This window comes from Elephantulus edwardii, unplaced genomic scaffold (genome assembly GCF_000299155.1).
Source record: "Elephantulus edwardii isolate Elephantulus edwardi_28Jun2011 unplaced genomic scaffold, EleEdw1.0 scaffold00105, whole genome shotgun sequence".
Classification (NCBI taxonomy): Eukaryota; Metazoa; Chordata; class Mammalia; order Macroscelidea; family Macroscelididae; genus Elephantulus; species Elephantulus edwardii.
In genome coordinates this window covers 691127-713732 of record NW_006399855.1, presented here as the reverse complement: position 1 = coordinate 713732, position 22606 = coordinate 691127, and the positions used below count along the sequence as shown (strand labels likewise).

The following is a 22606-nucleotide window of genomic DNA, read 5'->3' as shown; positions in this document are numbered from 1 at the left end:
GCACGGTGGTAGCCCGGGACGCGCGGCGTCGGCTCGGGGCCCCCGCCCACGGCGCCCCGCGGTGGCGCGGACGCTCCCTCCCCGCCTCCCCACCCCTGCTCCCAGGCGGCTCGCAAGGGGCGCCCCCTCCGGCTGCGAGCGAGGAAAGCCCTCACATCCCCCAGACTTGACTTTGCAGAATTAATAAAGCTACCCACGGGGCCAGGAGTCTCCCGGGTGTGCTTGGGCGCCCTGCACCTGTCCGGGTTTCCGCACCTGCCCTCTCCTGGACTTTGGGGTGGACGAGGGGTCCGTGTCGTGGCCGGGGAGCCTCGTGGGGCTGCAGACAGAGGGTGCCCTCCGCGCCCGGGGCACGGCGCTCCCGAAGCAGGACATCCCCGAAGGCGGCAGCGCAGGAGGCGGGGAGGCGGTGGGGCGCTCGCTCGGGGAGGGCGGGGAGCCCGGGGGAGTAGGAGGGGGAGGGGGAGGAGGGAGGGAGGAAAGAAAGTAGCAGAAAGTGAGGTTTGCAGCAGGCGGCAAGGGAGCCCTTCAAGCGGCGGTGGCAGAGCCCGCGGCAGCAGCAGCGGCGGCAGGAAGTCTGTGCCAGAAACGAGCAGAAATAAGAGCCAGGGAGGGACCGCGGCGGCGGCGAGAGAGTGAAAGAGGAAACTGCAGAAGAGGAAGCTCTGCCGCAGCACTAAGTCCGCCTCTGGCTGCCTCGCCGAGCATCCCCGCGCAGCCCGCCCCATCCTTCCCCAACCTGCTCGCGCCACCTCGGCGCTCCGGGCCGCCGCCCCCCGCGCTCCAGTCCCCCGGCGACCCCTCCCCAGCGCCCCCACCTCCGGCCCCCGCGGCCCCGCCACCTCGCCGCGCTCCGCACACGCCGCACTGGTCTGCCATGGCCCGGGAGAACGGCGAGAGCAGCTCCTCCTGGAAAAAGCAAGCTGAAGACATCAAGAAAATTTTCGAGTTCAAGGAGACCCTCGGAACGTAAGTGGGAAGCAGGGAGAAGAGGGTGGAGGTGGCAGCGGGTGCAAAGGCGGCTCCTATTGCCACCACCTCGGCGGAGGCAGAAACCAGGCTGGTCGCTGCGTCTGCATTGTCCGGTTCTCGTCTCTGGGAGCCCCCTGCGCACCCATCGAGTGGGTTGGCCCCCTTGGGGCTCGAGTGGGCACCGCTTCTGAGCGGGGAGTGGGGGAGATCTCGCCTTTCAGAGGACAGCCCACGCCGCCAGACGACTTTCCACTTCCCCCTGTCACTGCCGCCTTCGCGACTTCTATCTCCCCACGCGTGACTGTGGGTTGAACGTGGTGGGTATTTCTGTTTACGGAACGGATCTGAATACTCACTGTGTGTATGCGCGCAATGTGTCGAGGAGAGGAGATGGTTACAAGAAAAATGAGCTTTCAGTCATTTCCATTTCTGCCCTTATAGCACGTATTCATATCTAACTGACTTCTGTCTGCACGTACGAGATGTAGGCAAGACTTTGGAAGGCCGAGCAATTAGAGAAGGAAGGAATCTCTCAGTGTTTAGGGTCACATGTGGCAGAGCCTTGCCCGAGCGTCTGCATATTTCACACAGGCTCAGGCGCACATGCGGGGCTGCATTTGTCCACAAAAGGGTCTGTGAGTGTCGCTGTACCGGAGGTTTCTCTTTAGGACTGTGTTTGGTCCCATGCTGATGGCTGCTTCTCAAGAAAGCAGAAATAATCAGAAGTCGGTGGCACGAACGCGTAAAGCATGTGCTGCTCGGTTCAGCCGCTGCTGCTGCTCCCTTTCTGCTCAGGAGTTGGGTTTGGTTTGGTTTGTTTTGTTTGGAGTACCACAGTGAGGAAGGAAGGAGGATACTGTAAGGGAATTAGGCACTGCTCAGGCGCTGTGAAGTCCAAGTTATTTTCTACTCCCATCTGATCGTTGTTGATCAGCCATTGTCAGTAGTCAGTACGTTCATTCACACACTTGCACACATACCGTTTGAGCCCAGCATTTTGCAGAGAGGCTCTGCGAGGTATTGATTTGGCTGGGAAGAACAAGAAGGGGCTTTTCATGAGATAAATCAAGCTGATCTAGATGCTCTTATTTTTCTTGTTGTTGCAGAATCTCAATTTTTAACGCAAACTGTCATTCCTCTTAACCCCCACCTCTTTGGCCCACCAGAGAGAAGCTGTGCAGGTACCATATGCCCTCCTGGCTGTAGTGCTCACTCTGGGCAAAGCGCAGGTGCTGAGGACTAGAATAGGGTCTCCCTGCTGTTGCTCATATACTTGAGGGAAGGCACCTGTAGGTACAGACATTCTACTTTTCTTCGAATAGGAACAGGAAAAACTTAGCCTTTTAATAAAGAGGAATCTGGGACTGCCTCTCAGCACAGCCAATCCTTCATCTAGTTGTGGACAAAACTTTTGAAAAGAGCCATTGAGGTTTATTCGGGTTTGAGGTTGTGACCCTCATTTATTCAAGTTCCTATGAAATAAGAATCCTGCTTTTGCTTCTCTTCCAGGGACGAGTTCTATGGCAGTGGATGAGGGGGCTGGAGAGTGTAGAATCCCATAAGGAAAGAGCGTGTATCTTTGCATGGTCAGTTCCCACCTAGCCCTCTGATACTAGTAGCTTGGCCCACAGCTTCCAGGCTGACTGATGCAGTCTCCCCTAAATGACTCCTACTTCACAGGAGAGTCCTGCAGAGGCATCTCTGCAGTGGCTCAGTGAGCTGTGCTTCATTGAGCGGCTCCGCTGTAGCTGGCGTTGCTGTTAGGGGATGACTGCTGGTGGTTTCTACCTTTCTGAAGATGGGGAATTTGTCTTCTGGCCCTGGGGAAACCTCAGAGCTCTGCCAGGGCAACCTCTGGGACTCTGGTGAGCTTTGGATGTGGGTCACTGTTAGGGTCCCAAAGCTTCAAGCTTGCCTCCTGCCTTAGAAAGAATTCTTTGACAAAAAACTTGCCATTGAGGTCCCCTAGTGTTTAGCAAGGGTTTGAAAAGAGTGAAGCACAAACAAGGTATTTATACTTGGTGACAATCATAAAAATGATACAGCTGATACTACTAAATAGAGATCAAGTGACAACATTGTTCTAAGTGTCTTGCGTTTATTAACTCATGTAATATTCCTAATAACCTTATGGAAGGAGCCCTAATGCCATAATAACATGTCAGGATGTTAACTGAAAGGCTGGTGGGTTGAATTCACCAAACTACTTGATTTGAGGAAGCTTCCTCAAATTATGACTTACAGGCTTGGCAACCTGATAGAGGGTCGATATGATGAGATTGGTGTTTACTATTATACCCATTTTACACATAAGAAAACAAAAGCAACAGGGAGATTAACTTGCAAAAGGTTAGCCCACCTTCCACAGCCAGGGGTGATGATTCTGACCCTCCAGTGGGTTTCTAATGCTGCTTTTATAGGAGGAGATTGCTCATATTACTCCCAAGAAAAGCTGATGGACTGAATTGCCTACCTTTCAGTCAGCAGCCCAGCATGTAAAGTACTACACACCATTAGAACTCCTTTGCCAAATTTTAGCTAGCTATTAAGTGGTTGAGCTGATAGGCAAAGCCAACTCTTATCCATATGGAGCTTAGCCACTTTATAGATTATGTAATAGCAAATGTTTAATACTAACTTGACTTAAGTGTAATATTTAGAGAGTTAATTTTAATGTGAATGCATAATTAATGGGATAACTTGCTATACATATAAATATGTATTTGAAAGCTAACCATAAATGATTTTTGCATTATCCCATCACTTTGTCTCCCTGACTTTTCTAGAAGTGGTCCTAAGTTCAGGATGCCTGCTTTATCCAGCACTAAGTCAGGGGCCTTGGCCTGGATCTAAATATGGAAGCCACTTCTAGTCATTTTGTGTGAATTTTGAGTCTAAGCTTTTCTCTTGTTTGTAATGAAACCTAGTGTAAGACAAAGGCATCTGCAGTTACGACTGGAGTTCATTTCCAAAATACTCTACAGTTTCATTAATTTTGTTTGTCACACCTTCATCATATGTCTTTAAGATTCTCAGGCAGGAAAGCCCTGCTAGAAACAAGACTATCAGCTCACAGTGTTAAGATGCTTTTAAAAGAAAGTATTTTAGAGGCCAGAGGAGCCCTCACTTTACCACATTTTGTAATCTGATATTTAGCTGCCTTATTGAGATGCAGAACATTAAATGTTCAAAGCTGAGTGCTTAGTTGGTGTGATTAGAGGGACCTTGGTGGACCATGGGGGCCAAATGAGAGTGAAGGTTGGCTCAGAGGTAGGAAAAGAGATTGAGGAGGGAAAAGGAGTTGTCAGTGAAAGGATCAGTATTTGAGGTTTGGACATAGTATTTTAATGCCTCTCTGAGTCAGACTTCAGAAAAAACCTTTTAACCCATGAGCGGCTACAGTTAGTTTATCCTTCTTTGAAAGGATATGCTAACCATATCTCTGAATTAGGTGGTAACACTTAATTACTGTTTATTAATCAATGACATGTTTCTAGGTCCTTGGCACACTGTGAAAGCAAATAAATGTCATGTAACAGCCAATTAGGAGTGGTAAACATTTCTCCTGGCCTGTTTGCTGAGGTGGTTGAGGTTGTGTTCTGTGCAGAAACACTTCCATGACTTCTGAAACAAGGTAATGACAGTATAATATTTGGAGAAGTGTATAGATGGGAAGGAAGCTTTGGCATGATGTCTGGGAGACACCCTAAGCTCAGGGTATCCCCATGATAATGTGTAGGCTCTGAAAAGCACTTGAGCAAAGAAGGCCTTGGTGTTTGGCACAGCATAGATCAACTTTCCAGTACTTCTCATTTCCCCTGGAGCTTAGGAAATGGCATGCGCTTGAAAATACATCTTCATCTTTGTGGGTATGAATGAAAATGCATTTTCACTACAAACTAGACATTTTAAGATGAAGCCAAATGGTGGGGGCCCGGGCATGAGAGAATTTAGAGCCCAGGTGCCAGGGGTCTGGCTCAGCCACTAATGGGTTGTACAGTCTGCAGGCTGTTGTTCATTTATCCACTTTACACCCTCCATGTCTCAGCCTCCTTATGTCTAAAACTGGGAGTAGGGAGCATGATGTAGGCTAGATGATTTAAAAAAAATTGTCTGCATTCATTTGTATCCGTTTTGCTCTATGCCATTAATTACAGTTGATGAATGCACTTATTTACTGTCTCATCAAACCCCTATTGTAATTGCCTTCACCCAACCTATTTGTTTATTATTTTTGCTCCCCCCTCCCTCCCATCTCTTCCTTGTTAACACTCTAAGACTGATTCTGTGGGTAAACCCTTCCTTAGCTTTCTAAAGAGTCAATCATATATATTGTATTCCATAGTGTAATTATAGTACCGAGAACGTGTGATCATCCATTTGTTCCACATTGTTCTTCCCTTTACCTATTCCAATAGAGTGTTCATTGTTTATCCACTCATCCTCTTCTCCCCTGCCTCACATAACAGACTAGATTGATTCTCTCTGCATGTAAATCTTTCTCTAGTTGATTGGACAACAACAACAAACCAACAAAAAACCAGAGGTTTTATACAGCGTTTGTCCTTTTAGGTGTTCTTAAAATTCTGAACTTCGGTGACTCACCTTGGCAAGGATGCCATTTCTCATTGTTTTCCAGGAGCTATCCTTGTGCAGCTAGCTGCACTCACTTCTGTCTACTGTGAAATGCTATCAAGTGGGCCCTTGACTCATGGACAGTGAGAACAAACAAAAGCTCTGTCCTGTGCTTCCCTATCACAGACTGCTGTGATCCATAGGGTTTTCATTGGCTGATACTTGGAAGTAGATAGCCAGGCCTTTCTTCCTTACTCTGCCTTGCTCTGGACATTCCATTGAAATCTGTTCAGCATCATAGCAACACATAAGCCTGTGATGACAGATGGATGGTAACTGTGTGGAGGGCATAGGCCAAATCTTGAACCCTGGTCTCCCTTGTGGAAAGCAAGAATTTTGTCACTGATCCACCTCTGTTCTAATACACATTTCTGTTTAGAAGAGCATTTCTGTGTACCTGTAGGCAAAAAAGTGAACTAGCTCAAGACTGGCGTTCCTGTCCCACTTAATGTCAATAGTGATGGGCCTACTTTTTTAATTAAATTAGTGCCTGCTGAGTGCGCCTCTAGGAAGAAGATAGAGATTTCCGCAGGCCAAGTACTCTCTTTTTGTATCAGGACACATCTTACTTGGAAATTGTTCAATAAATACATCTGTTGAGGGGGTGATTGACTTATGCCCCGGTGGAAAACAGATACTACTGTTCATTTATGGGCCTGGGGTATGGGGTGGGGCGGGGGAAGGCAAAGCCATTTGCAATAGTGTGTTTGATGACCTGATTTAACAGTGGTTATTCAGGAATTAAGGAGCCCTGATGGTACAGAGGATTAAGCACTTGGCTGCTTAACCAAAATTTTGTCTGATTGACTTCATCAGCTTCTCCGTATGAGAGAGATGGGGCAGTTTGCGTCCATAAAAATGTGCAGTCTTGAAAACTGTGTGAGGAATTCTACTGTGTCCTTTAGGATCGCTACAAGTTAGAATTGACCTGATAGCAGTAGATGATTTGAGGATTATTCAGAGCTTTAGAGTCTATGAGCATCATTTGAAAGAATCTTACCAAGAGAGCAGTTAGGGGTGGGAAACTCCCAGAGGATACTCCAGCTATATTTGTTAGAGGTTTGGATATCTTAGTCCTCTTTTTTTACTTGATACATTTTCTACTTCTTACATACATAAACAAATTTATTGAATATTTACTATATTCTAGACATTAGGGATAAACAACTGATACACAGTTAAAAATGTCTGCTGCCTTGGAGCAGACTGTAAGTGGAGCAAGGGCAGTGTGGGGAAGGCCAACTTTGACCACACTTAACTCTACAAAGGGGCATTGTCCCCATTAATAACATTCACGGTCCTAAAATAATAGCTACAAGGTCAGACATGGCCCCCTAATCTGCCACACTTGTACTGATCACTAGGTTCGATGTTTGGTTCAACCCATGGACTTGATTTTACTCACAGTTGTGGGGTTGGGAGAGACAAAGGGTATCAGAGGGTAAAAGTCTTAAGTTTCGTGACAACAGGCCCAGGCCAAGTTAATAGAAAGACATAATTCCTCAATTAGTTCAAGTGACATCTCAGTCAACGCAAGTGTTAAGTCCAGGGTCAGTCCAGCAGCACAAATGCAAGAAGCCTCTGGTTTCCTCATTTGTCCTGCAAGCTTTGTATCATAGCAGTTACAAGTCAGCCCTTCCTTCAGTCATCCCACAATCAAAACCTTCAACTTTGGCTCTGTCTCCAGGGCTCTGTCAGGCTGTGCCCTGGCTGCAGTCTCTCTATACTTGGATTGACTCGCTCTCTTATGTTAGTTTTACAGCTGTAAACTACACTGGCCAATGGGTGTACTACTATGTGTCTGCAGTTGAGGTGGCTGGAGACTATGCCCCCAGAAGGGGCTAAGGCAATGAATATAAAAACCATTTTCACAACAACTAACACCACACCTTCCAAAAGAGAAGACAGACAATATAAAGGATGAATAAGAAAAATGTAGAGTATATTATATCATATATATACATTACTGTTAGCTGCCACAGAGACAGCTTCTGACTTAGAACCCCTCACACAGTGGGTTGAAATACTTCCCAGGTCCGTACCGTCCCATGATTCATTGAGGATTATATCACTGTGATCCTTAGGGCTTTCATTGACTGAATTTTGGAAGTACATTTACAGGCCTTTCTTTTTAGTCTTAGTTTTAGGTTGTGTAATCAGGGAAGACCTCATGGAGAAGCTGCTATTTGAGTAAAAATCTGAGGAGACTTTGAGAACTTTTTAGTCTTGAGAGTTCCAGTCAGAGAGAACAGCATGAACAAAGGCCCTGAGGTGGTAATGTGCTTACCTGGTGCCTCTGAGGCAGAACGACTCCAAGGAGGCCAGTGTGACTGGGTCTGATCCAGAGAGGAAGTAAAAAGATCTTGAGTTCACAGTAAAGACTCTGGCTTTTGATTTAAGAGAAATGGGAGATGTTGGAGGGTGTGGGACAGAGGACTGACTTGATCTGACCTATGTTGTTTTGTGAGTTCCATGTTAAGAATAAACTGTAGGGCAGAAGCTGGGAGACCAGTTAGGAAACTGTTCCAGCCATCTAGGTGAAAAATGATGGTGGCTTTCACCTGGCAGGTAGCTGTGGCAGTGGTGAGAAGCAGCTGAATTCTGGACACATTGTGAGCATTCTGATGGATTGGATGTGCGATAAGATTCTCCATGGATTTAGGATAAGAAGAATGGCAAATCTGGTGGTTTTCTTCTGCTTTTCTCTGGTATTTTCTGGTATCTGTTCCGTCTGGTCATTGCCCATCTTCTGTCCATTCTCTGAAAAGTCTTGCACACAGATTACAGGGCACCACTGAGTCCTTTGGGCTCAGTGACTCCTGCATTTAAGGAGTTGGAAGTGCCAGCAGTGGGAAGAAATACTTCCTATGAAAATACTGCCTTCCCTCTTCCACTTCTTTAGAATTACCAATAGGATGAACTGGGTTAAGACCCATAACCTACAACTCTCCTGATGGATCTGCAATTTAAAAGCTAAACATTAGCTATAAAAAACCATATTTGGAGTGGAAAAGCTAAAAGTTTTCCTTTTATTGAAAAAAGATAAATGACATTGTCCTATTGATTAGTCGAGAGGGATTTTGGAAATTGAATGTCTGGGTAGAACATGTTCCCAAAGAGGCTAATGAAGACTATGTCTCAAGTCTAAATTTCTAGTTTAGTTATTGAGCTGGAATGAACAATATGCTTGGCTGGGGCTAGGTAGACATTTGTTTGCTCTGAGGGGAGGAATTTAGGGGTTAACTCATTGGGTTTTTCTTTGGCTGGGTCTCCATAAATCCTTTTAATCTTTCCTTTCCCACAAATAAATCTCTTTAAATCCCCTTCAATCTCTCTCCTCCTCGTCCTCCTCTGTCCTCTGGGAAGGCTTAGGCCTTGTTCCAGTGGAGGATTGTCATGTTATTGGTCACCTTGCATCAGAAACGAACCCTGGTAGTAGAATAAGCCTAATATTTGAAGGGCTGGTGGTTCAGTCCTCCAGCTGCTGTGTGGGAGAAAAGATGAGTTAGTCTGTTTCTGTATTGACAGTTTTCAGAACCTTAAGGGACAGTACTGCTCTGTCTTAAAAAGTCACTATGAGTCATAATCGACTTGAGAGTTTTTGTACCTAAAGTTAGCAGACCCTCAGATTCCGGTCCCCAGTCCTTAACCCGTACCAGATTTCCGAGTAATCATCCTGGAGCCCGAGGCCCTCTGGAGTTACATTTCTTTCATTTTAAATGGCAGGTGGTTGGGTAAGAAAAGAAGACATGTTTCTTGAATGAAAGAAGGGATTGAGTGTGGATGGCCAACATTAAGCCTGGGGTCCTAGAAACCAGCCTGACTTTCTTTTCTGACTCAAGATGGTCAACTAAACACTTATGTAGTTAAAACAGGAAGGCACACAGACTCTGGGAGAGATGCCAAGCTGTACTTTGGCCTTAGTTCATAGTGGTTGTGCCCCTTTGACTTTTTCCTTAGTCTGGTTGTTTTATTAGGATCCACTTGATTTTTTTTTTAACATCTATTATGCAGTGTGTGAAATTATTCTGGCTTCAGTGAGACAAAGGACAGCTTCCATTTGGAATAGTAGGTTATTCCATGGGAGGCCAAGTTCATTCCATGTCTCCAGCTAGCAGCTGTGTGCTATGTGCTGTCCCCTCTCAAACTTGAGTAGAATTCAGAGATGGCAGGATCCTGACCATTGTTATTGGGTGCCATCAAGTCGACAGTACTCTTAGTGACCCAGAATGTACAGCACATTGAAATGTTGTCTTATTCTGCACTATCCTTGTCATTTCCATTGTGCTTAAGCCCATTGCTGCATCACTGTGACCATCATTGTATTTGGTCTTCCCCTTTTTCACTGACTTTTTTAAGCATGATCTTTGATAACATTAAATCTTGAACAAGCCTTTAAAACAGCATATTTTCTAAGGACAGGTAACCATTTTAGGGAGATGACGAGACTTAACAGAAAGGTATTTCCAGTAGTTTACAGCGGTGCAGTTCTGGACAACAAATTGCCTCATCTCTCTGAAATAAGGTGGAAGAGGAATTTGCTGCCACATAGGCCTATTACAGGGATTCAGTGACGTGAATGAGGCGCCTGGCATGTAACCGAGACTGAATGAACAGTGGCTGTCATCAAGCGCTCGTTGCTTCAGCAGCTGTGGTTGACTGCACTTGGGTATTCAGAGGCAGTACCAGTGGGGAAAAACATGTCAGTGTCTGTTGAAAATTGATTTTTGGAAGCTCTTCTTATAAATATGCAGGATGGAGCATATTTAACTGCCTGAAAAATAGATTTAAGAAACCAGAAACAATTCTTCACTGAGCCAGAGCAGCACAATTGGTGGTGGTTCTCCACGGTGCAGCCAGTAGCTAGGCATGTGAGAGCTGAAGACACCCAGACCTGGGTGCAAACTTTGAATCCATTATTTCCTGACTCTGTGGCTCCAGGCAAATGAATTAATCATTCTGAGTCTCATGGCCTCATCTGTACAATAAAATAACAGGAATACCTAATCAGAGGATGTGGGGGGTTCTTAAATGAGGATGATGCCAGCTACTTGGTCCAGGACCTGGCACTTAACTCTGCCCAGTACAGGCAGGTCCTGTCTCATTTTTAGTCCCTGCTGTTCAGAATGCAGCTCCTCAGAGACCATTTGCACAGATTTGGGGATGCATTTAGCCATTCACTGTTTGCTGCCCACAGGAGGGTGATTAGTTCCTGTAGTGCTAGCATTAACCAACACACTCAGCCTGAAACCTCGGCTGGGCCAGCTCTTGTGCAGGAGTGACCTAGTTTGCTATATATCACAGCTCATTCCCTTCCTCTAGTTATGGCGCTGCTGTTGTGTCTCCTCACCTCTCCCTGCATCCTGAACTGTTTGTATTTTTTTTTTTAAATCTATCCAGATCTACAACATGTGCAAATCTTTTCTAACCATGAGCTCTATTTTCTGATATTGCAGATAAGTCTTGGTACAGTTTTTAAGATTCAACTAACTTTTATTTTCTGGCAATCACTTCTGTGCATTGACTTTGTTTTCCATTTGAAAGTATGTTTTAACTTGATGGGTTAAATTGATAGATTTACAGTGCCTTTACACTCTGGCATTGGTAGCTTAACATCTAGATGGACCAAAGTTATTTAAACTTAATTTGAAGTGGTGTCTTTATTTATTTATTTTTTTAAAACCCCAAACCAGCCTTTATGAAATACCCAAACAGGATTTTTTGAGCAGGTGGTGACAAAGATCCCATGGAGTGACTGGATTTGTATCGTCAGCTTCTTGGTTAACAGCCCTGACACATCACACACTGTGTCACCAAGGACCTTGAAGATATTTCTCTCTGCCCTATTTCAAGCTGCCTATGGTGTGGCAGCCTGCTTGAGAAATTCCTGAATCAGGCTCTCGTGAGTGGCATGGGTTGGCTGTGGCCCACTGCTGGCTGGAGTGGAGGTAACGAGAGCACAGCTTCATTCCTCTCTCTGTCATTTAAGAATTGTGGAATCTTGTTCTTACCACTCTCTGGTCTTGATGACCTTGTTTGTCAAATGAGGATAATTGCACCTGCTTATATTATGGACTTGTTACATAAGTCCCAAATGAGGTAAGACACGTATGTTGCTTCTCATGGAGTAGGACCTAATACAAATGGAAGGTATCATTATGTTCCAGGGATTATAGCTCTAAAAAGTATTCCTTCTTCATAAATGTTAGTGTTGTGTACACTTTTTTGAAACCTACCTGCCATCTTTTAGGCAGGGTTCATGCAGAAGTTGGATCACACTGAACTTGACTCTGAAAGTATAATACCCAAGTGTTCATCTTTTGTAGTATATTTTTCAGGCTCTATCTAGATGTTCTTCTGTTGTTTTCATTCTCAGTGTCTAAGTAACACTTTTTTTAAACTATAAAAATATATGTCCCAGTAGAGAATTTGGAAAATGTAGGATAATATAATGAAGACAGTAAAAGAATTTATAGATGGACTCTTGCTAATATTTGGATATATTTTAGGGCATTTCTCCATAGTTTTTAACTTCTCAGTTTGCTGGATCTTGGAAAGTGTCTCCAGGTGTGGCAGAGATCTTGAGAAGTGACCAGTGACGGTGACAATGAGCCTCTTTAAAATCGGGTAGGACTGTGGTTATTTATCCACCAGAGGAGTCCTGGTGGCACAAAGGGTTAAATGCTTGACTTGCTAGCCAAAAGGTCCACAGTTTGAACCTACCCAGTGGCTCTGCCAAAGAAAGGCCTGGCCATCTTCTTCCATAAGTATTAATGTACTGCCTTTATGTAAGCTCCTACTTATAAGGAGCCTCCACTGGGTTCCTGAGATGGTTCATCTTCATGGGAAGATACTGCCCAACTTTCTTCCAGGGAGACCGTGGTGAACTCGAACTGACAACTTTTGGGTTAGCAGCCCAACAAACAATATGGTACACCAACAGATTCCTTTTTGTAAAAACTTTAGCCAAGAAAATCCTGTAAGGCAGGCAGTTCTGTTCTGTCATGTGGAATCACTATGAATTGAAAATAGACTCAGTGACACTCAACAAAATAATAACAACTTGGAAGCATTCCAGTATTTGGACAACGGGTTTGATTGAAGCTCTGTGTTGAGTATCAACTCTGGATATTGAGATGGCTGTCTTTGTTCAAGGGAGCTCTGGAGATGTAGCACATACAGAATTGTGCTGCTTAATCCAAAGACTGTGGGCAGTTCGAATCCACCAGTGTCTCCTTGGGAGAAAGAGAAGCAGTCCATTCCTGTGGGATTTACAGCTTCTGAAAATCTGCTGGAGGATCAGTGGTGAGTCATCTCCAATGGGATGTCAATGAGTTTTTTAGGATTAGATAGGGGGAAAAGGAGATTTTTAGGAAAAAAAAAACCCCCCCAAAACCCCAAAAAGACCAAGCTAAAATAGTCTTTTCCGAGTGTGGCTTACTCCTCAGGTTGGAATACGAACACAGAAGCTTGGCTTGTTAAGCAGTGAAACACATTTAAGCATTTGATAATATAAGTACACTACGTGCATAATCCACCTTCTGCCAAATTGCTGACTCTCGAAACCTTGAAGCCAGCCTTTCCTGGGTCACCATATCCTCAACTGATTTATTCTCATGATTAGAATTCCAAATTTTAGAACTCAATTGGAGATTATCTGGGCCAGCACTCTCCATTTTTTGAGCACACAGAGATCAATGACTGCCGAAGGCCACATGGTGAGCTCTGACCACATCCAGCCCTCTGCTGCTTTGGCTCAGTCTCTTCCTGTTGTCTTTGACCCCACATATGATACTAGTTTCCAGGGACTTGAATGGTGTGTGCTGGATTTTGTTGCCGTAGTCAGTTTTTACATTCCCTTATGCCTTACACTTTACCTTGTCGGTGATGTCAGATGAGCAGCCTGCACGGTGTATGTTTTGTTCCAGAGAGAATTTGGAACTGTGAATGGTCAGACCTTTGCTCTTTAGCATGTCTGCTTCCTGCTGTGCTGAGCTGAGTTCACAGATCACAGGTCTTTGAGTAGGTGAGAGGGGATGACATTCAGAGACCTGAGGATGTGAGCTCTTGTGGTCCCTGCAGGATTTACCAGCAAAGACCCGCATTAGGATACTTTCACACTGAGGCCCATGTAGATGTCAGCTGCAACAGAGCCAACTTCACTCAGGCTCTTCTCAAGTTTGACACCTGCATGCTAGTTGAGAAGATACATATTATGTGGAATAAAAGAAAAGGGCTGGTCTTAGAGCTCTATTACTCAGAACGAGTTTACTGCTTGTGGGTCAGAACCAACTCATAGTTGCTCCTCTAGTAGGTTTTCGGAGTCAGTAAATCACACAGGAGGGACTGCCTATCTTTTGACTGTGGAGAAGTTGATGGATCAAATCACTTATGTTTGGGTTGTCAATGTAGTTCTTTACCACGAAGTCACCATTGTTATTGTTGTATACTATAGAGTCTGAACCAACCTTTAGCTGACCCTCTGGTGGGTTTTCAGAGGTTGTTAATTGCATGAGAGGAGATTGCCCATCCCTTTCCCGTGGAGTGGCTGGTGGATTCAAACTGTGTGCCTTAAAAAATGAGTGCAGCTTCTTGCCGCTAGTGAAGTTAACACCTTAATGGTGTCACTTTATTAGCTGTGAGACCTTGAGGAAGTTACCTAGTCTTTCAGTTTTCATGTTCATATTTTTATACTTAGCCAAAAGGCTGAGAAGCAGTCATTTTCTCTTTTTAAAATGGAGACAACACTATCTGCTTTTGCAACTTGTGAAGTTTTATTGCCAAAAAATAAGGGTTAAAGAATATCATCTATTGTTGTTGTTGTTGTTAAGTGTCGTCGAGTTGCAGGCGACTCATAGCGACCCTATGAAGGAGAGTCCTCGATGCTTGGGTGTCTCTCATCCTCTCTCCAGGTTCATAGGGTTTCCGGAGGCAAGCTATTACGGAAGTGGATGCCACTCCTCCTTCCAAGCTTGTTTTAATCTGGGAGCTCCACCCCACTCTCTGTCAGCATTGGGTAAGCAGCCATTAATGCATTTGACACATCAGTGTCACAGTGTTCAGCCTCACAGCAACCACAAGTGACTCCTGTACGGCAACTTGTACACCAGGGCTATACGACCTAGAGAATATCTGAACAAAAACAATGAAAGACAGGCCTGAGGGCTGCGGGTTAAAAGTCACTCACCTTTGGCTTGGTAGCATTGGTCCACTGGGCCAGCGGATCTCTCTCTTTATTAGAGATGATAAATATGAGGGAATTGACTTGATTATTAAGCAAGTAAAAAATTTATCATGGGAGTTAAACTTTCTTGGAAATCCCTTGTCTCGATGGCTCCAAGAATACTATTAGAGATTCATTCCTTTGACTTTCTGCTCTTTCTTAATTGTGAGAAATTAAGTATTAACAGTCTTTATAGATTAGTATAAAAAAGAGTTTATGCTTTGGTAACAAAAACTTGGAAAAAAAAGGAGAAACAGATCTTGAGAAACCATAAGGGCTTGGGCCAGGGGTGCATTAGCCAGTAAGCCTGGTGCGTACGTGCCCATTTATCATAACACATACACTGGCCTTAGTTTTATTTGCTGGATCATGGTAAATAGTTTCACCTATGTTTTGATGTGGTGAAACACAGGTGTGATGGTTCAGTACAGATTAGTAATTAAGCACTATTAAGCCTGTATGTACCTAGTTAACTAGGTAATCTGTCCCTGAGTTGGTCTAGAGTTAAGTGCCCCTAAGATTGAAATGCATCCAAATAGGCCTAGTGGCAGGAAAGTGCACTGCAGTCCTGAAGGCATGCAGATCAAGGCCACTAGCTGCTCCATGGGATGAGGATGAACAGTCTCCTCCTGTGTGATTTCTACTTCTGAAATCCCACCAGAGTATCACCTAAGGTTGGCTACTCTGTGGTACACAACAACAACAGGAAGCTGGCTGGCAGATTCAATTGGTTATAGCATTTGTTCATTCATACATCCGCTCACTAATTGAAGTCATTTGCTTATTCAGAGAGGATCTTTGGGTGTCGACTGTGAGAAATACTGTGGGGGTCCAGCTGTTCTCTGTGGCCTGTCATGACTCTTTGTGTCCCTGAAGCTCCATGTTGGAGCCAGTATGGCGAAGCGTGTGTCTTGTTTTCTGGTTGAGGGACATTATTCTTGAAGGGGCTCTTCTCTTGTTCAGGTGGTTCAGGCAAGGGAGGGCAGTGTCTGCTGTTAGTGGGGGGCCGTGTCTTGTCTAGTTAGGCACGTGGCAGGACCTAATGAGGACATGAACATGGCCCCCTCTGAGTCTTTAAGGCCAGTAACTGAGGCCAGCCTGTCCCAGGGCCACTCCTTTCTTGTAGGTGTTCTGAGTGTGACCTCATTCTGGGAATGTAGCATTGGTCCAGACAGATGCTCTGAGGATCTGGAGTTTAGTGTTTTTTTTTTTTTTCTGTGGGGTTTCAGTGTGGTCCACGGGGTGTTGTCTAAACAGATCTTTAACCTGAAGAAAACTCCTGCATCCGTTGAACACTGACTCTTCTCTGTAAGCTCAGTCTGCCCCATGAAAGCGAGACAAACTTGAATTGGTTCTGGTGCTGGCAGTTCAAATAGGCTTGTCTAACTAGGATTCCCTGGAAACAGGCTTTCATTTATTCTTCTCTGACATCTGATGATACTTTGGAAAAATTGTGCGGCTGACTCCACAGATTCCCCCCCCCCCCTTAATTCATCAGATCTCATAGTTTAAGACACTACTGCATGCCAGGCACTTAGGAGACGTTGATAAACAAAACATGATGCTTGTCCTTGGGAATTCGTGAGGGAAGATGGACACGTTAACGTGTGATTACAATGCAATATGACAAGTGTTGCTGTAGGGAAGCTATAAAAACTGGAAGCACAGAAGACTAGTGTCTCTGCAGACTTGGAGGTTTAGGGAGAGTGCCTCAGAAAGTTTTAGAAGGCAGAAATGGGACCAATTTAGCAACATTCCCCAGTCAGTATTTAAGAGCTTCTGCTAACTACTGGAAAGAAGACTGGCTTCTGTGAATAAGACAAATTGTTTCCATAATATACCAAACAGATAGGTTTCAGAAAATATATTTTTCCTATTTTTTGTTTTAATATATTTTATTAATGAGACCAAAAAAAATCTCTACTTTCACTAAATGATGCCATCCATTATTAACATTTCTTACTGAAAATAATGCAGTTGAATATGACTCATTACCTTTGAAATCTTGTTTTAGTACTTTGTAATATAAGACTTTAAAAGTTTGGTACAATTTTTGAAAAGTTTTGTATTGGTTTGCATACAAAATTTGTATATATTGTGTTACACACATTCCTTCATTCATGTGGTGTTTTATACACTCATTCCCATATGTTATGTTTTATAAAATTAATCATCATTGATCTATAGTTTTAATAATAACTAACTAAAACTCATTGCTGTAGAGTTGGAGCTGATTCATAGTGACCCTCCAAAGGGTTTTCAAAGGCTGTAAATTGCGTGAGAGGAGATTGCCCATCTTTTTCCTTAGAGCTGCTCATGGATTTGAACTGTCTGTGCTGGTGTTTGTAGCACTGCTCCTGACCCACTAGGCCTCAAGAGTTCTCTAAAAATGAGAATAATGAAAAGTCAGACAGAAAGGGTGAACATTTACTGCACACTTAACAACATGCTAGTCACTGTGTCATCATTTTACTCATGTGAAATCTTATACATAGACCAAGAGGCAGTTCTTTGAACAGAACAAGGTGATATTGTGAGGTTTAAAATCAGGAAAATTTTGTGTCAGGGTTGTATCCTTTCACCATACCTGTTGTTATTATATGCCATTGAGTTGCCTGCGACTCATAGTGACGCTATGTACCTATTCAGTATATGTTGTTGTTGTTGAGTTTCCTGTGACTCATAGTGAACCTACCTATGTATAATGAAAAATGTAGCATCAAGATGGGAGGACTCATCAACAGCTCTTATATGCAGATGACACAGCCTTACTTGCTGAAAGTGAAGGGGACTTGGATTATTTATTGAAGAGGATCACAGACCTCTTAAGTATGGATTACATTTCAGTGTTAAGAAAACAAAAATCCTCACAGCTGGACCAATAAACAACATCACGATGACAGAAAAGATTGAAATTGTCAAGGATTTCATTTTACTTGAATTCACAATAAACATCCATGGAAACTCAACCAACCCAGTGCTGTTGAGTTGATTCTGGCTCGTGACACCCCTCCACCAAGTCTCTGAAGCTATTGAATGATGTATGGCATGGAAAAATCTGCTGCATTCAGACAAATCTGCAAATATTCACATGAAAAGATGTCACCTTAAAGACTAAGGTGAATCAAGACAAGGTATTTTAAATGATCTCATATGCATGTGAATAAGGAAGACAGAATTTGATACATTTGAATGGTGATATTGGTGAATAATGCTGATTATCTCGTGAATTGCCAGAAGAACAAGCACACCTACCTTGGAGGTTGTACAATCAGAATGCTCCTTAGAAGGAAGGCTTGTGAGACTCAGATAAACTGGGCATATATTATCAGGACAGGCCAGTCCCTAGAAAAAGACATCATTCTTGGAAAAGTAGAGGGTCAGGGGAAAAAAGAGGGAAACTTTGAGTGAGATGGGCTGATACAGCGGCTGCAGCAGTGGGCTTAAACATGGTATGATTGTGAAGAGGGCACAGAACTGGGCAGTGTGCTGTGTGTATAGTCACTTACTATAAGCTGGAAGTGATTTGACAGCATCTAACAGCATGTCACTGTGCCAAATAGGGTGTTTTACATGGATTTTCTTACTAAATCCTTACAGCAATCCAATGAAAAAGATACTATTGCTATCACAATTTTAGAGATGAGGAAGGAAGCTGAGGCTCAGAGAGGGTAGATAACATGCCCTACATTGCCGAGTCCTGTTTGAGCAGCAGAGTTGATATATGACTCTAGATTACCTGTCTGGGACCAAGTCCATGTTCCTTTTTCCCAGTAGTGTTTGTGGCACAGAATGGTAAATTCTGCCTCCTGTACTCAAACAGCAACTTGGATGCGTACCCATATAACCATAATACAAAGCAGCATGCAAGTGACACAGTCATAGTACAAAGTGTTTTAAAAAGTTCAAAGGGAAGGATAGTAGCTTTTAACAGAAAGTAATGAATAGAGATGAGTCACAAGCTTCCAAATGAATTGGTTTCTAGTATGGCTTCTGTAATGGATTGATTTGTATACTGTCAAAATGTTGAAGTCCTATCCCCTGGTTTTCAAAGGCATTGTTACTTAAGTTAGCAGAAGGTCATACTCGAGTGGGATGGTTCCCAGCCACGCTGGTGTCTTTACAAAAGAGGAATAGAGACAGAGAAACAGACTCTGTTTCAAAACTGGGCCACCTTCAAAGGTATCAGGAGCTAGGACTTCAGCATTTACTTACCAGTGATCTACTCTTTGTCTGCATTCATTCATTCATTTAATAAATGTTTGTTAAATGCTTACTTAGGGTCAGTGCTATACCAATTGGGGCTTCTGAGGCATATGAGAGATATGGTCCTCTTCTTGAAGAACTGTAGCTTCTGGTGCTCCAGCATGCCAGCCTCGTCTCAGTCCCATGCCCTTGTATATGTACTGTCTCCTGCTTCTGTAGCTTACCTAGTGATTCTTTTAGCTGATTTCTTCCACAAAAATTTCCTTACTATCCTTAAAATCCAAACTATCCTGGAATTTCCTTCTTCTGTTCTTCTAATCATATCAACCATACATTTTGGGGGGAAAATGTAGCAAATTTGTTTGCTATTTCATCATTCTTCCCGTGTTTGATTTAGTGATATAAATTATGCAAAGCATGTTGTTAATTGACTATCATCACTTTCTCTTTCCACATTTGCCATCACCTTCTATTGAAGGTCAGTGCCCCCTAAAGAATGAGTAACCCTCCATCCCCTCCCTCTCCCTCACTGTTGGTAACTCATACATTTTGGTCTCTATTCACTTGCCTGTCCTAGAAATTTCATGTAAGTGGATCATTCAGTATTTGTTTCTTTATGATTGATGTATTTTTCTCAGCATAGTGTTTGCAAGATTCCCCCGGAGAATCGAACTCCAGAGCATCTGTGGCTTTGTATTTCTTCTTTTGTAAGTATTTTCTCTATCTGATGTAACTGAAAACTCATTGACAGCAGGGCACATTTTCTTAGATGTAAGTCCTTCTGTATTTACCACAGTGCCCAGAATCATGGGCCGGGAGTTTGTTTTGATTCAGTTATAAAACTTGCAAGTAATGACATTTTCTCCTTGGTCTCTTAGGAAGTCTGCTTTTCTAAATGTTTTCATTACAAATAAGCTCTTCAGAATGTTTCCCCCATATTTTATTTCCATGGATTCCCCCATCCCTAAATTGTTACCAGTTTTCCATGTGTGGATTACTCACTCTGTGGATTAGCTATGGTGAATTTTTCCTCTATGGGCTTTACCTACCTTCTTTTCTACCCTGTTTTACACGATTTTTCTCTTCATTGCCACTGGAATCGTGTTTGGAGAAAGACTAGCTGTAAAAGAACCATCTAGATATGAATGTTACAAAGAAAATAAAGACTGTAGACATGTTATACTGCTGTGGTGGCATAGTGCTAAGGAGTTGCACTGCCAACATAAAGGCACGTGATTCAAGTCTACCAGCTGCTTTGTGGAAGGAAAATGGGCAGTCTCCTCTCATGCAATTTATTGCCCCTGAAAACTTGCTGGAGAGTCAGTCAGCCATTAATTGTTTCCAGCTGACCAGTATATACTAATCAATACCAGATTACCAAAAGGACAGAGGCAAGGATGGCCAAACTTCATTTCACATAATTTGGGCATGTTGTTAGAAGGAGCCAGTCCTTAGGGAAAGACGTTATTCTTGGAAAGGTGGAAGGTGAGTTAAAGAGAGGAAGACCCTTAAAGAGATGGATTGACACAGTGACTTTAGCAGTGAGCTCAAGTATGTCAGAGATGATGAAAATGGCACAGGACAGGACAAGGTTCAGAGCCATTGTTTGTAAGGTCATTATGCATCACAGTTGATTTAACAGCATTTAACAATAAGAATAATAGTTTGGTTTCTTTTTAAAAGACCAACAGTATTTCCTCAGTATTAGATACAAAGCTAAATAGAAATCAGAACTGGCTTTGACAAGCACTGTGGCATTTGGACAAGAACAAACTGGGAGGAGGGTAGAGAGAATGGTGCAGTGGTGAATGAGTGGAAACCCAAAATCTCTGTAAATGTTTATGAAAATTAATAAAATATAATTATAGAGAAAAAAAAGAAAGGCCCTTTATCAAACCTAAGAGGTTACCTTCTTGAATGCAATGAAATCTCTGAGGCAATGTGGATGAGGTAAACGCATTTCACATGGGAGACAGATGTGCATGTTCAAAGGACAAGAAGAGAATTTTGGTAACAGAATAAGAAACCAAAGATTGTATTGTGATGAGCAGAATAATTGCTTCTCAAAAATGCCCACATCCTAATCCCCAGACTTTGTGAATATGATATATAGAAAAGGAGAATTAAGAGTGCAAAAGGAAAAAATTAATAAAAAAGAGTGCAAAAGGAATTAAGTCTGTTGATCAACTGATCATTAAATAGATTGTTTAAAAAAAATAGATTGTTTTAGTTCAAGAATAATGTTATTTGGGTGAACCCAAATGCCATACTGGTATCTTTTTTAAAAGTGAGGTGAGATGAAGGGAAGGAGAAAACTTCAGTTAAGAGAACATGTGACTGTAAAGGAAAAGCTCAGAAATATATAATGCCTTTGGCTTTAAAAATACAGAGTTTCAAGCCAAGGAATATGTATGTTTTCTACAAACTGGAAAAGACAAACGGATTCTCCTAGAGATTTCAGAGAGGAATTTAGGTCTGCTATAGTTCAGATTTTAGTCCAGTGAGAATCACTATGGACTTCTAGCCTGAAATATTATAATAATTTTGCGGTGCTGAAACACTACAATTATGGAAATTTTTATAATAGAAAATATTACCGAAAGGTGATGGGTTTTGTCAAATACGCTGTCAAAATCTATTGGAATGATCATATGGTTTTTGCCCTTTATTTTCATAATTAAGGTGTCTTAGGTTGAGTAGTGAACTCCAGCAGCATAGTCTGCAGAGAACTGTGCTGCCAAAAGGTGATTCAATTCCATTCGTGGCTCCCTGGGAGAAAAATGAGCTATCTAATCTCATGTAATTTACAGTATTGAAAACGATGAAATGATGAGACTTGATTGACTGATTTTTTTTAAAACTCTTTTTTATATTGGTTTGCATACAAAAATCACGTACCTTGTGTTTTGTTTGCATACACTGGGATTCATGCATTCTTCTACTCACATTGTGTTTCCTAATATTATTTACATAGTCTTTTATAAAATTAAGCATCTGTGCCCCTCATTACCCTATGTTTTCAGGTCCCTCTTGGTCTTTCCTTATTCCTTCAACTCCTCACTCTGACCCTAGAACTCTGTGCGTCAAGATTACACCACCCCCATGACCCCCCATCCACCCTCAGACCCCCTCCTCCCTCCTCTTCTCAATTTTAACATTTTTATACTGACTAGTAATACTTCTATTTTCACAATGGTCTTCTTCTGCAGTGTTTGTCCTCATGAGACAGAGTTCAATCAGCATAATGCTCTCCAACCTCTCCCATGTTCTATATTTTTCAAATCATTGCTCCCGAGCTTTACATAATAATCCTTCATGTGAATGTACCACAATTTCTCAAACCATTCAAGTGTTGATGACCATTTTGGCTGTTTCTATTTTCTTGCTACTGTGAATATTACTACTATGAACATGGGTGTACAAATCTCCATTTGTGTCTTAGTTCTATTATCCTCAGGGTATATTCCTAGCAGTGAAAGAGCTTGGTCATATGGAATATCTAAGTTCAGTTTTGGGTGTTTTTTTATTACTAGTTTACTTAAAAATCCTATGTCCAGGTTTTTGAGGAAG

At 42.9% G+C, this 22606-nt stretch overlaps 1 protein-coding gene across 1 annotated transcript in view; it reads left to right on the top strand.

The window, feature by feature from the left end:
• Positions 1 to 877: 877 nt before the first annotated feature.
• CAMK1D (calcium/calmodulin-dependent protein kinase ID) overlaps positions 878 to 22606 on the top strand; it is a 618438-nt gene continuing 596709 nt past the window's right edge. Inside the window, exon 1 of the mRNA XM_006891836.1 lies at positions 878 to 969. Coding sequence (XP_006891898.1) covers positions 878 to 969 — 92 coding nt within the window. The remainder of the gene's footprint in view (positions 970 to 22606) is intronic.